We start from the raw sequence: 17,228 nt of genomic DNA, 5'->3' as shown, positions 1-17,228 counted from the left end.
ACTCCGTCCTGTATGATAACCTGTCCTGTTGCCAGTAGAGGAAGAGAAATAATAAAGATTAGAGCAGAAATAAATGATACAGAACAAACAAACAAGACCAGCAGAAAAGATCAATGATACTAGGAGCTGGTTCTTTAAAAGAATTAACAAAATTGATAACCTCCTAGCCAGGCTTATCAAAAAGAAAAGAGAAAGGACCCAAATAAATTAAATCACTACTGTAAGAGAAGAGATCACAACCACCACCACAGAAATACAAACAATTATAAGAGAGTATTATGAAAAATTTATGCCAATTAATTGGGTAATCAAAAAAAATGGATAAATTCCTAGAAACATATGAACTACCAAAGCTGAAACAGGAAGAAATAGAAAATATGAAGAGACCATAACCAGCAAAGAAAATGATTTAGTGGAAAAACAAAAAACAAAACTCTGAACAAACAAGCCCAGGACCAGATGGCTTCCCAGGGAAATTCTACCAAACAGTTAAAGAAGAGCTAATACCTATTCTTCCCAAACTGTTCCAAAAAATAGAAGTGTTGGGTGATGGGTGTTTAGGAGGGCACTTGTGTTGGACATGGGTATTACATGTAAGTGATACTGAATTCTCCTCAAATCAATATTTCACTGTGTTAACTAATTAGAATTATATAAAAATTTGAAGAAAAAAATTAAAACAAAATTTAAAAATAGAAATAGAACAACTTTCAAACTCATTCTCTGAGGCCAGCATTACCTTGATTTCAAAACCAGAAAAAGACCTCACTATAAAGGAGAATTACAGGCCAATATCCCTGATGAACATGGAAGCAAAAATTCTTAACAAAATACTAGCAAATGTACTAGCAGTACATTTATTCACCACAATCAAATGATATTTATTCCTGGGCTGAAAGGGTAGTTAAGTATTTTCAAATTAATCAATGTGATACACTAAATCAATAAAAGAAAGGATAGGAACTATATGATCTTCTGAATAGATGCAGAAAAAGCATTTCATAAAGTAAAGAATCCATTCTTGATAAAAACCTTCAAGAAAGTAGGGATAAAGGAAACATACCTCAACATCATAAAGGCCATGTATGAAAGACCCAGAGCTAATATCATCCTCAATGGGGAAAAACACAATCTTTCCTTTATGGTCAGGAACAAGATAGGGATGTCCTCTCACACCACTGTTACTCAACACAATAATAGAAGTCTGGGCCTCAGCAATCAGACAACAAAAAGAAATAAAGGGCATTCAAATTCGTAAAGAAGTCAAACTTTGACTATTTACAGATGATATATTTTAAGGAAAAACTGTGAAAGACTCCACCAAAAAATTGCTAGAACTGATACATGAATTCAGCAAAGTTGTAGGATACAAAATCAATTGCACAGAAATCTGTTGCATTTCTTTACACCAATAATGAAGCAGCAGAAAAAGATGAAATCAAGCAATGAATACTATTTACAATTATACCGAAACCCGTAAGATACCTAGGAATAAACCTAACCAAATAGGTAAAAGATCTGTACTCTGAAAACTATCGAGCACATGTGAAAGAATCTGATAACACAAAGAAATGGCAAACATCCCATGCTCATGGACTGGAAGATTAAATATTGCTAAAATGTCTCTACCACCCAAAGCAATCTACACACTTCATGCAATCCCTGTCAAAATACCACCAGCACTGTTCACAGAGCTAGAACAAACAAACCTGAAATTTGTATGGAAACCACAGAAGACCCCAAATAGCCAAAGTAATGTTGAAAAAGAAAACCAAGGGTGGAGGTATCATGATTCCCAACTTCAAGTTCTATTTCAAAGCTGTGATCATCAAGACAGAATGGTACTGGCACAAACACAGACACGTAGATCAAGGGAACTAAAGAGAACATTTCAGAAATGAACCCACAACTATATGCTCAATTCACTTTTGACAAAGCAGGAAAGAATATCCAATGGGGGGAAAAACAGTCCCTTCAACAAATGGTGTTGGGAAAGCTGGACAGCAATATGCAAAACAATGCAACTGGACTGCTTTCTTACACCACGCACAAACATAAATTCAAAGTGCATGAAAGACCTAAATGTGAGACAGGAATCCATCAAAATCCTAGGGAGGAACACAGGCAGCCTCCTTGACACTAGCTGTGCCAACTTCTTTCTAGACATGTCTCTGGAGGCAAGGGACACAGAAGCAAAAATGAACTATTGGGACATCATCAAGATAAAAAGCTTCTGCACAGCAAAGGAAATAATCAACAAAACTAAAAGACAACCTACACAATGGGAGAAGATATCTACAAATGACATATCTGATAAAGGATTAGTATCCAAAATCTATAAAGAACTTATCAAACTCAATGCTCAAAGAAGATGTAATCCTGTTGAAAAAAGGGGCAGACAACATGAATAGACATTTTTCCAAAGAAGACATCCAGATGGCCAGTAGACATGTGAATAGATGCTCAACATCACTCATCATCAGGGAAATACAAATCAAAACCACAAAGAGATATCACCTCACACCTGTCAGAATGGAGAAAGGGGGGAAGCCTCCTATAATGTTGGTGGGAATCCAAACTGGTGCAACCACTCTAGAAAACAGTATGAAGGGTCCTCAGAAAGTTAAAAATAGGGCTACCCTATGACTTAGCAATTGTACTACTAGGTATTTACAAAGAATACAAAAATACTGCATCAGAAGGGGCACTTGCACCCCAGTGTTTACAGCAGCATTATCAACAATAGCCAAATTATAGAAAGAGGCCAGGTGTTCATCAACTGATGAATGGTTAAAGGAGATATGGTGTGTATACACACTGGAATAGGACTCAGCCATCCTAAATAATGAAATCTTGCCATTTGCAGCAATGTGGATGGAGCCAGAGAGAGACTAATCATCGCTGGGTGGGAGGCAAGCGGAGTTGAGCTAAATGCCCGAAGAGAATGAAGGAGGGCACTTGTGATGAGCGATGGGTGTTGTGTCTTAGTGCTGCATCGCTAAGTTCTGTTCCTGAAACCAATAGTAGACTTTTGTTAACTAACTAGAATAAAAACTTAAAAATAATAATAATAAAGATCATCTTGAAATAGTCTGTGAAAGAAAAATTGCCCCAGAGATTAAACGAAGATGATTTTATTCAAGTCTTGCGATAGAGGACAGAGACTGAATTCAAATCCTCTGAGACAGAAGACAGGAGGATTTTTAAGTGCTGAGGGGAGGTAGCCGAAAAGCTGTAGTGGATGTTAGAGGAGGGGTGGTCAATGTGATAAGGTCGTTGGTGCTTGCTGTCACTTTCAAACTTAGGCTCCTACTCTACCGCAGAGACTAGAAGGTAGGGGCACTGTCTTTCTTGATTAATTGCATGGGATGGCCAAGGGCCTAGGGTGAAGAAGAGGTTTGTCGAAGGTTTATTAGTCAAGCTGAGGGGCAAGTTAAGGCTTTCTTGCTCAGTTGGGCCTTGTGTTCTACAAGAGAAAGACAGAAAAGACACAGGAGAAGGTCACGTGAAGACAGAGACACATGGGACTGTTGTGTCTGTAAACCAAGAATGTTAACCATAGAGGCAAAGAGAGGCATGGAATGTGTCCCTCCACCACCCCACCCTGCGGCTCCAGGGGAACCAACCCTGCCAACATCTTGATTTAGGTCTTTTGGATTCAAGAACTGTAAGAAAATTGATTTTTTTAAAAAAGTCTATCAATTTGGGGTCATTTGTCATGGCAGACCTTGGATTGTTACACGAGGCTTTCTAACAGGTTTTTCTCCAGTTCCCATTTAACTGCAAACATCAAAACTGTACATCTCATCAATGACTTCATTGTTTTGTCCTCTATCCCTTTTTTCTTTTCTTATTTTTTCCTTTTTTTTTTTTAGCACCAGCTAAAAGCCATGGCTGCTTCCTCTGCATTCTTTTTTTTTTTTTCTCTCTGCATTCTTTGGATAATGCTGATGATAAGGATAATACAGCTGAGATGCGGCTAGTGTTTGCTCCATCAAACATACTTTATGCTTTATTGTTTCTTTTCCTTATAAAAACATAAGGCAGGTACTATTATTTTTTATATTTAAAATGAAAATACTGAGGAACAGAAGGATTAAATAGTACTAAGTAGCAGAATGAAAATCTGCTTTGAGATCTGACTGCAGGGCTCACGTGCTTAACCCGTTTCCTTTATTTTTGTTTATATTACTGAATGTTTATGTCTCATGTTGCCTCTATTATAAATATCTACACATTTTTAGTACAAACTATTCAACTGAGATAACTAAAAATCACAGATGCACAAAGATATCCATTTAATCTTCCTATTTTAAAGGTTTTCTAATATTATTTATATTGTAATGCATTTCTTTCAACTTTTATAATTCAAGAAGGAATTGAGGCAACTTGCATGAATACTTTTAACCTTTAAATAATTTGAAAGTTCTGTCTTATTTATCTTTTCACAGCATTTAGCACAATTCTTTGAATGTCAGAAGTGCCCACATTTTATTGAATGAATATAGTTAAGCCAAGTACCAGCCCCCAGTTGTCCCCCAATTTCCAGCATTCTAGTGCCATATTTTCCTTCAATATTTCAATAGAATGACTCAGGCCCCTGTTGAATGTACCGTGGGAAGCCCATTGCTCTTCTTTCCTACAATACTTCTGAATCTTATGAATTAGGAGAGGGGACCAGCTATGTTGACCTACCACGTGAGTTGTTTTCCTCTGAACTCCTCCTATTGGCTTCATTCTGTGACTTGTCCCCTGAGATTGTCACCCTCTTGCCGCCCTGGATGCTGTTCACTGTTCCGCTGACAGAAAAGTGCCATCTGGTAGACTCCTACTCACGGCCTGGAATGTAAGGGGGATGAAAGCATATCACAGTTTTCATTTATTCATTCAATAATCCACCAAACACACAAGCACTCACTGAGTGTCTGGTGGCACTGCGCTGGATGCCGGGGGGACCAGGGGTAACCAAATGAGAGTCCTCACCTTCAAGCACTTCATGCTCTAGTCAGGAAAACAGAAGTCCCACAGGTGCACAGACCAATATGAAGTTACAACTGAGTAAGGACAAGGAAGGAAAAGCCGAGGGTAGTGGGCTTGAGTGGTGGGTGAGAAGAGCCCTGGAGAACGGAGGAGAGCACATGCAGACAAACCGTAGTGGTGTGGAGCAAGGAACACTGCAGCAACTGCGAAAAGCCCACGTGCTAGGAATGCATAGGCCTCGGCCAAGAAGGGAGAGAAATGAGTCTGAGGAAAACATGCCAAGGCCCCTTTACCAGCTGCACAGTCTACTTCAGGCCTCTTCAGTGACAAATGGGATCTCAATCATAAAATTAATTGGGAGTTATGAACACTTCCAAGTGCAGGATTGACAGGATACCCTTTGTATTTTGGGGGAAAAATTCTGGCTACTGTATACAGACGAGAATTAAAAGGGTGAGGCCTGGTGGATGCAGGGATTCCCAAAAGGAGGTGTGGGTACAGGTGAAAGATGATGGTTTAGAGCAGGGAAATGATGGTGGAGATGAAGAAAAATAGATTTGAGAACCATTTGGTGCAGCATAAAGCAAGACCTGGTGATATGAGGGAAGCATAGGATATCAAAAATATAAAGCTAGCTAAAATGGTAGAGGCAGCAAATTGCAAAAAAAAAAAAAAAAATACATGTTAGACTCTGCAGTCTTAAAAAGTGATCAGACTTTTGACCACGGAAAATTTTCATGAGCTATGTCTCTTCTTGGTCTCCTGCCTAAGAGCTTTTACTTTAAACCCACTCTCTCTCCTTTAAAACCACATTGTCTGCCACCATTTTGTTGCTTTATGTATTTCTGGACTCACAATCATTTCTTCATAATAACTTTAACATAATACAACTATTACATGGACAGTTTAACACTAAATCCCCACTACTTTGGGGCCTAGATTTGCATTGCCAACACTTCTATTGAACTGTCACTAAACTGTCTGCCATAGTTTCACCCTTAGCACTACAAAGGCCTTGGAGAAGTACTGAAATCAAAGTTTTGTTTTTTTAGTATATCTTAGAGCAAATTCTTCGGCTTAGACTTCCACCAGAACTTCCAGGGTCATGGAGTTGTATATGGCCGTGGGCACTTTCATCTCCCTATTGAGCAAAATTATTTCAGGCTTCCTTAAATCTTCATATCCCAACATCTCCTGTGTTACTGACCCACTGTAGTATTTATACATCCTAGGAAAAGATGACCTTTTTATTATTTTCTAGTCCTCATACTATGTATCATTCTGTACCCTTAATAATGTTAGTTTAGGGTGCCTGGGTGGCTCATTCAGTTAAGCGTTTACCTTCAGCTCAGGTCATGATCCTGGGGTCTAGGGATGGAGTCCCATATCGGGCTCCCTGCTTAGTGGGGAGTCTGCTTCTCTTTCTGCCCCCCGCCCCCTGCCCCACTCGAGCTCGCTCTCCCTCTTACCCTCATGCTCTCACTCAAATAAATAAATCTTTTTTAAAAAAATTAGTTAAGGTATCCCAAAATGACTTACAGAAACTAAAAGCTATATATAATAGTCTACAAAGAATAAAGATAGTACTTTATGTTAACAATTTAGCATCAAAATGCTTAGTAATGAAATGACTTGCAAATCCATATATCCCTTGGAGGAGGAATATCTATACCTAATATTGGCTCTGTTCTTGTGCTATTTTGAAGAGAACGTCCTTTTCTACCAGAACATCCCCTGTTTTCTTATCCGGATTTCTTCACCAAGGCTGATGAAGAGTTGACGAGAATCGTTGACCATCATGTAAGACTTACTTCCTTAAATTAGCAGCAAAAGCTTTGTTCTTTAAAGGCACTTTGAATTAGAAAGTGTGGTTTTGAGATTGAAACATTAAGATGTGGAACATACACATAAAGCCATGATTGGGCTTTGCCAAACTTAATTATATCTGACTGTGCTATCTATTTAGTTCAGTGCCTTTATTGGTTTCCATAAAATTTGGTTTTCTATCATTTGTGAGATACTAGCCTTATCCTGTTTCCTGAATTCGTTACTGATTTCTTGTGACAAGGATCTGATATTGAACACTGATTTCTTTTATAGTGTAGTTTTAATAACAGAACAAAAATCTTTTGACTCAATTTTTGGTGACCATTCTTTACCCTTGAAATGTTAGAGGGACTTTAATCACTTTTTCTTGGTATGAGTTAAACAAACATTGGCAATACAAGGCCATTCACTTAAGACACTTTAATCCATTGAGCTATATTGAGTCAATTATTTCTTATAAAATCATTTTATAACTGCTTCTTTTTAGGAGTTGAGTTGGAATATGAGAGAAAGTACTTATTTTCTGTTTTTCTTTGAATACAGAATGGTCTAAATAGCATACAACATGTGCTTTAAATTAATTTTATCACCAGCATTTCAGAATTACGTATCATAATACTATTTATATTTCCATGATTAATCACTATTGAATTAGTGATCTTTTGAGAAAGAAAAATGATTATTTCAGTTACAGATTCCACTGAATAGTTATTTATCATGTAGCTAACATTGAAGTGACTCTAGCAAAAGTATTGGGATTTGGAGACTGGAATCAAAAAACGGGAGCTGTGGTATTGTTCTTTTATTAACTAATGAAGTTTCTGCTAAACCAGTATATTATATACTCAGGGCATTATCAAGAATCGGTAAGGGTTCGTAAATTACAGCATCTGTATTTTACTATTCACCTCAACTAAATGATCTAGGATAGATTACAAGGGATAGGAAATTGCCAATGTGTATATATAAATATATGTAGTGTAGTTTTAGAAACAGAACAGGGGCACCTGGGGGGCTCAGTGGTTGAGTGTCTGCCTTCAACTCAGGTTGTGGTCCCAGGATTGAGTCCCGGATCGGGCTCCCTGCGGGAAGCCTGCTTCTCCCTCTGCCTATGTCTCTGCCTCTCTGTGTCTCTCATGAATAAATAAAACCTTAAAAAAAAAAACTCCACAGAACAAAAGCCTTTGACTCAATTTACAGTGACCAGTCTTTACTCTTGAAAGATTAATAAAACTTTGATCACTTTGTAATTAAACACATCTTCCTAGGGCTAAAGAGACAGAGGGCATTCTTTTGAATGGTAGAGAGGAGGCCAAGAAATAAAAACCATTATCTTTTTTTCTTTCCAAGGATATAAGCATCATCTAAGTAATTGCTGCCATGGATCTGTTGATAGTGTATCCAAATTGTTTGATATGTGGCTAGCCTCAGCAAATAGTTTGTAGTATTGATTTGGGAAGGTTTATGGAATTCTTTCCAAATACTACATTTTTAAAAAATAATCCATGTATGTTTCATTTCCCTTCAGAGAGCTTCAGCAGTAGTGCTCTGTACATATATTTGCTTTTGTATTAGTTAATGTGATCCTCCCAACCTGTAAAACATATCAGTAAAAATGGTAGTATACAGTGCAGTTACTTGCCCAAGGTTTTGAAGTTAGTAAGTGACTGAGTCGGCACGCAAAACCAGATTTCCAGACTCCAAACCCACCTTTCTATTCAGGTTTTCATAGTTGCTTAATTTTTTGGTTTAAAATTCCTAATCCAACAGGGGCGGAAAGGTGGAATCTGTGGTATTGACAAGAAGCAAAAACACGCATAGACTCCAAGTTTAACTGTCCCATGAAGTCAATTGAATTTTATCAAGTGGCGACAATAGGCAAACAGTCAGGCACATACCTCTAATTATTACATCAGCATATATTAAGGTGCCTGATGCACTGCTGGTATTCCACAGCCTGGTGATCAAAATCCTGACGGAATGTGCTAAATAAAGCAGTAAATGGTGCTTCTGTTTCCCATCAGCATCAAGCATACCTATGTCCTGCTTGCTGCATTCACAACTGATGATAATAATGGCAGATAAAAGTAAAGACAAGACAATGGTTTAGCCAGATTGAATTTGTCATGGTCAACAGAGACATAAAGGGGGAAGAAAAGTTTACTTTTTTCCCGGGGATAACCCAAAGAAGGATCATAATGTGATGGTGAATTTCAGCTATGCCACCTTCTCATACCAGGGTTAGAGAAGCCACCTCCCAGGCATTAGCAATGTACACCCCATTACTGCTTTTGTACATGCTGTTTGGGAAACCAAAGAATTCTATTTTACTGAGAGTTAAGAATTAGTCCTCTGTTGATTTTTCACAATGTAAAGATCAAGGTCATGAAGTACAGTGAAATCTCTCCTATAAGGTAGATTAGTTGTCTTTGTTTATAGATATTGTCATTATTACACCAACTACCACTCTCATGCTACAACATAAAATTGGTCATTTTGCCAAACAGTATTATTTAGTTTGTTCCATGACAAAAATTATATGTCACAGATGGGTATTATAGTTATCAAGGTAACTTTGTATTTCTTATGTCTTTAAATTTTTTTAAAATTTATTTATTTATGATAGTCACAGAGAGAGAGAGAGAGAGAGAGAGAGAGAGGCAGAGACACAGGCAGAGGGAGAAGCAGGCTCCATGCACCGGGAGCCCGATGTGGGATTTGATCCTGGGTCTCCAGGATCGTGCCCTAGGCCAAAGGCAGGCACCAAACCACTGCGCCACCCAGGGATCCCTGTCTTTAAAATTTAACTGGGGGTAAGAACAATGAGGAATATAGTTTTATTAAAATCTCTTGTTCAATATTTACTCTGAGTATGTTTCAAATGGAAGGCTAAGAGATTTGTTGTGAATTCTGTGGTTTAGTCCTGTTTATTAATATCTATATACCTTAAATAACAGTTATAATCCTTAGCACTAGTTTATAGTAATTTATAAGTTAATTGATAGGTCATCAAGGATAGTTTGGTTGTCTGTGAGTACTGGTGGGCTTAGGGTAACAAAACAAGAAATAAGCAAGGGTAGGAAGTGTCTTTAGAAATTTCCAACATTTCATGCTGAGGTCATTCTCCCCTGGACGTTTTTACCCAGCTTGAAGACAGATTATCACATCTTTCACCACTTTGTTCATTAAAGATAGAGGGAAGAAGGGTCCTCCTGATGTTTGGTTGATTTATGGTTCTTACTTCCAACTACTGAGTTCTAGAACTTTTGCCTCCAGATAATGCTATTATTGTCATTAATTAACATGTTCAATTGAGTTGAATCCCTTAGAAGTCTCCACATTTGTCTGTTACAGAATCAGTATTTGTCTTCCCTTCAATTTCATTTTCCACTTCGTCTACAATAATATCAAAATTGTCCTTCTGCCATAATCTGGTTTTTCTTTTGTTTTACTTTGGCTTGATTTTTCACTTTACAATTCCATGATGTCATGTAAATACCAATATTGATGAAGAAATGAAATTCCTTTGTAATATAAAAAGTAAATCCTATTATTTCTTCCTTTGAATTATTATTATTAAAAATGTTAAGAGGGAACACCAGCTTCTTTTTCTCTTTTTTGAGGGGAGGGAGTGAGATAGCCTCCCTGATTGTGACCAGTGTTTTTCCAGTTATGGTTGGGTTCAAAGTCCAAGAATCTCTGAGAAAAACTGAGGAGATAATTGGATAATAGAATCTGCATTTTGAGAAGCTAAAGTAATTTTTTTCATTTTTTTCATGGAAAATCATATGACACTTTCTCTCTGTGACAGTGGCAGAAAGAGCTTGAGATTCGACAGAAAGAAGATGCAGCATGTGAGGCCCAAGAACGTAAAGACAAAGAGTTACAGGAAGAAAAACACTTCAGAGAAATTATGAAGAGAAGAGAAGAAAAACTCCATAAGCAAACCAAACCCTATGAGCTTCCTCCTAGGACTGAAGTAGTTTCATTAGAAATAAAATGACAAACCCCACAAAGAACTGAAGTTCATATGACAGAAATTGCATGAAAAGAGACCAAGATAGCTAGATGTTAGCAAACATTTCTTCTAATTAACTGGAAGCCAATTCTTAGGAATTGTTATCCTGGTGCAGACTTTTGAATAGTTATACCTTAGTCCTTAATTAGCAGTTCTTACTCGCATTTGAGTGAAGTGATTCTACTAAACATTTTCAAAAAATGGCTAGAGCTTTTCAAAATTGACTTTTTTTCTTGTGATCATACAGCCTATGTAATCAATGATTCTCAGAGCATTGGTTTTCAGTGGACAGTTAGATGGAAACGGATTGCAAATTACTAATGAGCCACATTAAGAATTGTTTCTTGAAAATAGAATGCGCACCAATGGATACTCCTATATTAACTATTATACAAATTAAAGAAGTAAGGCACCTGCTTGGATTTGTATTTCCTTCTCAACACCACATCAAACTATATGTCAGAAACTTGAATTTGATAAGATGCAGTAGAGAAACAACTTTGGACAGATCAGTCATCTCAAGATGATTTGGTCTTTGGTGGATACCAAAGGAGCTCACTGAGAGACACTGGTTTTACCTTTTGTCAGAAGAGTTTATGAGGATGGGTGTGGATGGTCCTGGAAGGTACAGGAACACCTACCCAGGGATTCAGCCAATTAGGAGTCATTTTTAAAATCGCACTTCAATTCTTCTGTAACTCCCATTCAATGAGTAAGAATATTGGGTTGGTGTTCCCATGATGGCTCATGCTCCTTTTCTGAAAAATATAGATAATGATCACACCTCCATTTCTCTGATACTCAAAAAACAGTTACTTTGTAGGGGGTGTTAAACTCAAATGCCTACCAGCTTGGAAGGTAGCGTAAGTCAAAGGGGCCGTGGACTACCTACCCCACCCAAGTAGAGTTCCCAGCTACACTAGTCTTTCAAGAAGGAGATCTTAAATAGGATTACTTTTTAAAATAAAAGTTAAGTCTTAAAAACGTTGGCAACTGACTTCTTAAAATCACATAATTTTGGGATAAATTTGTGACCCATATTATGTGACTCGACAGTATCATTCTTTAAGACAACAATAACACAGTAGAAATATGGAAGGGAGGAAGGGTGTCTTCATTATATGGATTCCTAATAGGGATGTTTCAAATATATGTTGCTCTTCCCAAAACTTTTATGTCATCCTTGTCTCCTCTTACGGAGATTAAGTCAGTTCTCAGAGACAATACCTCCCAGTGCACCTTTCCAATGAAGGTATCTTCATTAGTCTGTGCTTTCTTCACATATGAAAGGAAATCTCTCCTACAGCAGGCCAGTCTCCTTTCCCTGAATTTCATCCTGTGGAAAATCTTGCTCCATCAACTATTCAGTATCCCCCTTGAAGGAACGAACCCCTTATCCCTCACTTCCACCCACAGAGGTCGCAGTTTTCTACCGTCCTTCCATTCCAACTGTTCTCTCCTCAGCCCTGCAGTGGTAGCAGCCTCACCAGCCCGCCCTTTTAGGTCATAACCTTTCTGATAGGTTGTGAGAGAGGAAACCCCTGGGCTGGGAGTTGTGGGCAGGGAGCTCTGGAAACTTCACTACCACTTAGAAGAATGTCAGCAAATCTTGCTGTTTCAGAACCACTTTCACACAAACCTGGTGCTTCCAATTCCTGCACCATTCAGGTGCTCTGGGGCATGGATTAGCCTTAAGACTCCCCCACTGCAGGCAGGTTTTATTATTTTTCTACCCTGCTTAGTCTGTTCCCACTTGTTCATCTGCTTCCTGACTTCCACAGTTTTCTTAGTATTTCCCAGTGTACTATCGTATTTTCTCCTTATGGATTTATGCCTTTAAAAAAAGTAATTCTTTTTCTATCATAGTAGTGGAGATTTGTAAGGAAGCAAAAAAAGAATAGTGTGTGTGTGTGTGTACATACACACGCATATGGAGAGGGAGAGAGATGATTAGTCAGAATGTTTATACCTTTATTCTTAAATTATTCTCTAAAATTATTCTTATTCTTTAAAAGTCTTAGAATCTGGCAACACACATCTCTCCTCATTTTCCTCCTATACCCTGGAATGTTAGAAAAGGCTGGGGCTTGTGGATCTGGGTTCCCATTCTAACTATGCCTCCTGCTAGCTGTGAAACATTGGGTATGTCACCGAACCCTCTGGAGCTGCAGGTTACTCATTTATAAAATGGGTACAATTTGTGTAAAGAGTGGCCTCAGTCAGAACTTAATGAGGAAAAAAGAAGCATGAAAGACAAGCTGCAGACAGTGAGGCCCAGCCCTCTGACAGGAAGGTGCTGCCCTACTGCTGCGGGGACCTGACAGGGCACAATAAAACAGTTTGGGGGACATGGAAAGAAAAGGGAACAAGAACAAATCGTCTATGGCTCAAATCATGCTGCAGAAGAGCAAGAAAATGGGAAGAGTCAGAGTCTTCCTTTGCCATCCTGAGCTCTTCCTCCAGTGCCCCTGTCCCGGTATCACAAAGCAGATGGAAGGGGGGATTTGGGGCTGAAAGACATTAGTTAAATAACTGGGGGAAAAAAAAAACCACGTAGTATGATATGTATGTAGAACATACTAGTCCATGCACTACAAGTTAATCCAACCTCTTTTTTCTTCTACATTTTTGGCCCTCTTTTCTGTAAGCTTTCTGCAGACCATAAATAAATAAATAAATAAATAAATAAATAAATAAATACATAAATACATACATACATACATACATACATACATACATACATAAAAAACAAGCTTGGAAGAAAGGATCACTTTCTTTTAAGTTAATGTAAATGTAAAGCAAGTTTATTATAACTTATCTTTATAACACTTATTCTTCCAGTAAGCACTTAATCTAACACGAACTGAACTCTTTGTAATTTACTTTTCATATTGATTTTGCCTCACGATTCCCCAAGTGTTCTCTGAGTCTCAGGCTGGGTTGGGCACCAGGTGGAGTCTCTCAGTGACTCCAGTATGTTCGGCTGATGGTTTCTGAGCCCTAGTTACTTATTTTCTCAGTCTTCCCACTTCAAGTTGGTAGGAGGAGGAAAGAGAAGAAGGAGAAACATATTCCGTGTATATTGACTCATCATTAAGTGCCTCCATTGCTTGGAAGTGTTACCTTCCCTGGGTCTAAATCTCTTTCTACCTAAAACTCATTTCCATGACTCGTTTCTATGCTACTTTCACTCTATGTTTACACTTATGTTGAAAGAAAAAAATCAGGTCTTCCTACATTAATTTACTATGAATTCTCTATAGATCTCTCTTAACAACTAACAGAGCAGCTTCTTTTCCACATAAACTACCTAATAAATGTTTTACCTTACTGAGAATGAAATATTTATAGGAATTTTAGCCAGTTTTACTAGGGTATTAGAAATTAAAAGACATACATTAGGGGACAAACAGAGAAAAGACAAATAGTAAATAAATTCTGAGAAGCAGCAACAAGAAAATTAGCATTTCCCCTAGTGCTATTTAATAAAGGTAAATCAAAAGATTTGGAAAGGTTTGTGGGGCATGCCAAAGACAAGTTTAGGGAAGAAAACACCCAAAATAAATATCTGTACTCTGACATTACTAAGTGGATGTTTGGGGGCATGAAGAGGTAGTACAAAAACAAACTCAGAGCAACGATTTTAGAAACCCTATCATAATGTTTAGCAATTATAATACAAGTAATTGATTCTTCTTACCAGTAAAAATCCTCTCTGGGACATATGACGGCAACTGTCTACTAGTTGATTATGATGATCTTTCTCACTTTTTTGGAATCTTTTATATCAGTAAATCCAAAGAAAGTTTCAGTGTATAAGTAGTAAATGCAGTTCCTTCTTTCCATGTACCACCACAACCATCCCGCTATGTCCATACCACATAGTCCGATAGCAAGGATTTACAGTAGTGACACTTTTGACATTTTAAGTTGGGAAATTATTTTAATGAGCGTTGGGCCTTCTGTGTATTTTCAGCTACTTAAGCAGCATCCTTGGTCTCTACTCACAATATATAAGTAGCAGCCCCGCCTCCCACCCCCTCGCCCCCTAGCCGCCCTTGCCAGTTCAGACCATCAAAAGTACCCTGGGGAATAGAATTTCTCCTGGTTGAGAATGACTGGCCTGTAGTTTCACGGACCTTGACTTCCAAAGTTAATTTCTTGGTGATTGCTTTCAAATTTTGTCCAACTGCTTATATAGGAAGCTCTCGCTTTTGATGAGCTGGTGACTCCCACTTAAAATCACCATAGGTCTCATGAAGTCACGTCATTCTTCCTTTTGTCTCCATTTGCTGAAGTGGAAATACGAACAAGAAGACCCCTATTTATTTTATATGTGATTGGTGATATTTATCACCTTTCCTGTGGGCTGAACACAGAGACAGAAGTCCTGAAAACCTGCTCTGCTGATGACTGTATAGAAAGACATGTCTAGGGGGACCTGGGTGGCTCAGTGGTTGAGCATCTACCTTCAGCTCAGGTCATGATCCCAGGGTCCCGGGATCGAGTCTGGCATTGGGCTCCCCACAGGGAGCCTGCTTCTCCTCTGCCTGTGTCTCTGCCTCTCTCTGTGTCTCTCATGAATAAATTAAAAAAATTTTTAAGACATGTCTAGTAATAAACTCAGCCCACACTGTACTTCACAGTCTTAGGCTGGCCACTTAAGACAAAGTATTTGTAAGTCTCCTTGTACTAATTCTAGGTGTCTTCTCTGACATGTAGGATGTGTTTGGAAATTTAGAGAAAAACTCATTTTAAATTATCATCTTCTATAGCGTAAATTCACATATTTATATAGTTTTGCAAATTTTGTTGATGATTTGGTTACTTTTGAGCTACATGCATTTTTCATAGTGACATACATTTCAAGGATAATTTGGCTCTAATGTTATTCAAGCTCACTTTTTCCTCCAATCATTCTAGCTAAGGGACCTATTTACATAATACCTAGTGCCTTGTTATTTTTTTATTCCTGCTTCATTGGAAAGTCAAAAGTAAACAAAAAGAAATGCATTTCCAGAGCACTTTTTAGTTGGAAGATCTTTGTGGTATCCAACTTTCTAGTGAAATTTCCCAAGCCTACTCTACATTGGAAAAGGCAAGTTCTTTTTTATGAATTAATGAACATGGTAGGGGTTAAACATAGACTACTAGAATTCCTGTGATGCCTTGATTATTTACTCTCAAGTTTCCTATTAAAGACATTTCTTTCATTTCATTGGAAAACTGAGTTTTACTAAATGCTAAATTCTCAGGAGGACTGACCACTGGTAGCTTCCTGGTGGGCCCACACAACCAAAAGCCAAAGAGAGATATATTGCAGAGAAATCATCTTTCTTTTAAGTTAGCCATCAATCATTCCCCATACCTGGGTTAAGGAGAAGGGTGAAAATAAGTCTAACACCTAGTTATTCTTTAATTACCTTGAAGAAAAACCCTAGAGCCAATGACAACCCTTGCAGCCAATACGGATGAAATCAATACTCATGAAAATAGGGAGATGATAAGGAGGAATGAAATAGCTCATAAGATGTTAGTGCTAGTGCTTAGAATCAACAATCCAGCGCTTTCATTTTACAGATGAGAAAACTGAGCCCTTACAGTTCACCAAGCTAAACATGAGATATTTATTAGTTCACTGAATACAGCAAAACTAGATGGCTGGTACAATCATGTCTACTGAAACCCAAGAAAACAGGGACTTTTAGAAGTAATGTGCAACGATGTCACTTAGGTCTGTGAGCTCTTAGCGACCACACTGCACTTCCTTACAGATCTGGAAAAAATAGTAGCAATCAAGAGTCTTACCCAAAGGACAGTTCTGCTTATGATACCATTCTGAGGTTCTCATATCATGCCACTTATGAATTAGAGAATATAGAAGAAAAAATACAAGTATATAAAGTTGAGTTGATAATAAAGTTTTAGATGAGTCTCAAAAGAATTAAAAAGTTAAAATTCTTAAAAAGCTTGACAATTCATGAAATGCCAAGTGAGGTCATGTCTGTTTTCAGTGATCATTCAGAGATGCTACTCTGTATTGATCCCATTGTATAGTTATTATTATGATGGTTTGGAAACAACAAATTGTATCTGGGAAGCAGAGGTATAGCCAATAGGAAAAAGTTTTGATTGTGCCATTTCTGTGTTCTTTGTAGAGTCCCTCAATTCAGGCAAATGGAGGTTTTCTTGCCTGTTCCTTGACTCTATTTTACTGACATGTTGCATTCGTGAACTAGGTATTGTTTGAACCTTGAAGAAAATCAGTTTTTAAAAAGGATTTTTGTATCACATCTTCCTTATCAATTTGTCTATCAGTGGACACTTGGGTTGCTTCTGTATGTCGGCTACTGTAAATAGTGCTGCAACAAACACAGGGGTGCACATTTCCTTTTGAAATATG

The 17,228-nt window shown here is 37.9% G+C and overlaps 1 protein-coding gene across 1 annotated transcript in view; it reads left to right on the top strand.

Moving 5' to 3' along the window:
• TMEM232 (transmembrane protein 232) overlaps window positions 1-10,810 on the top strand; it is a gene marked incomplete at its 5' end in the record, with an annotated part of 204,195 nt that extends 193,385 nt beyond the window's left edge. Inside the window, 2 exons of the mRNA XM_055315253.1 lie at window positions 6,687-6,780; window positions 10,619-10,810. Coding sequence (XP_055171228.1) covers window positions 6,687-6,780; window positions 10,619-10,810 — 286 coding nt within the window. The remainder of the gene's footprint in view (window positions 1-6,686; window positions 6,781-10,618) is intronic.
• Between the last annotated feature and the right edge of the window lie 6,418 nt (window positions 10,811-17,228).

The sequence above is a fragment of the Nyctereutes procyonoides genome, unplaced genomic scaffold (genome assembly GCF_905146905.1).
Source record: "Nyctereutes procyonoides isolate TBG_1078 unplaced genomic scaffold, NYPRO_anot_genome, whole genome shotgun sequence".
NCBI classification, from domain to species: domain Eukaryota; kingdom Metazoa; phylum Chordata; class Mammalia; order Carnivora; family Canidae; genus Nyctereutes; species Nyctereutes procyonoides.
This window is presented reverse-complemented; position numbering and strand designations above follow the sequence as displayed.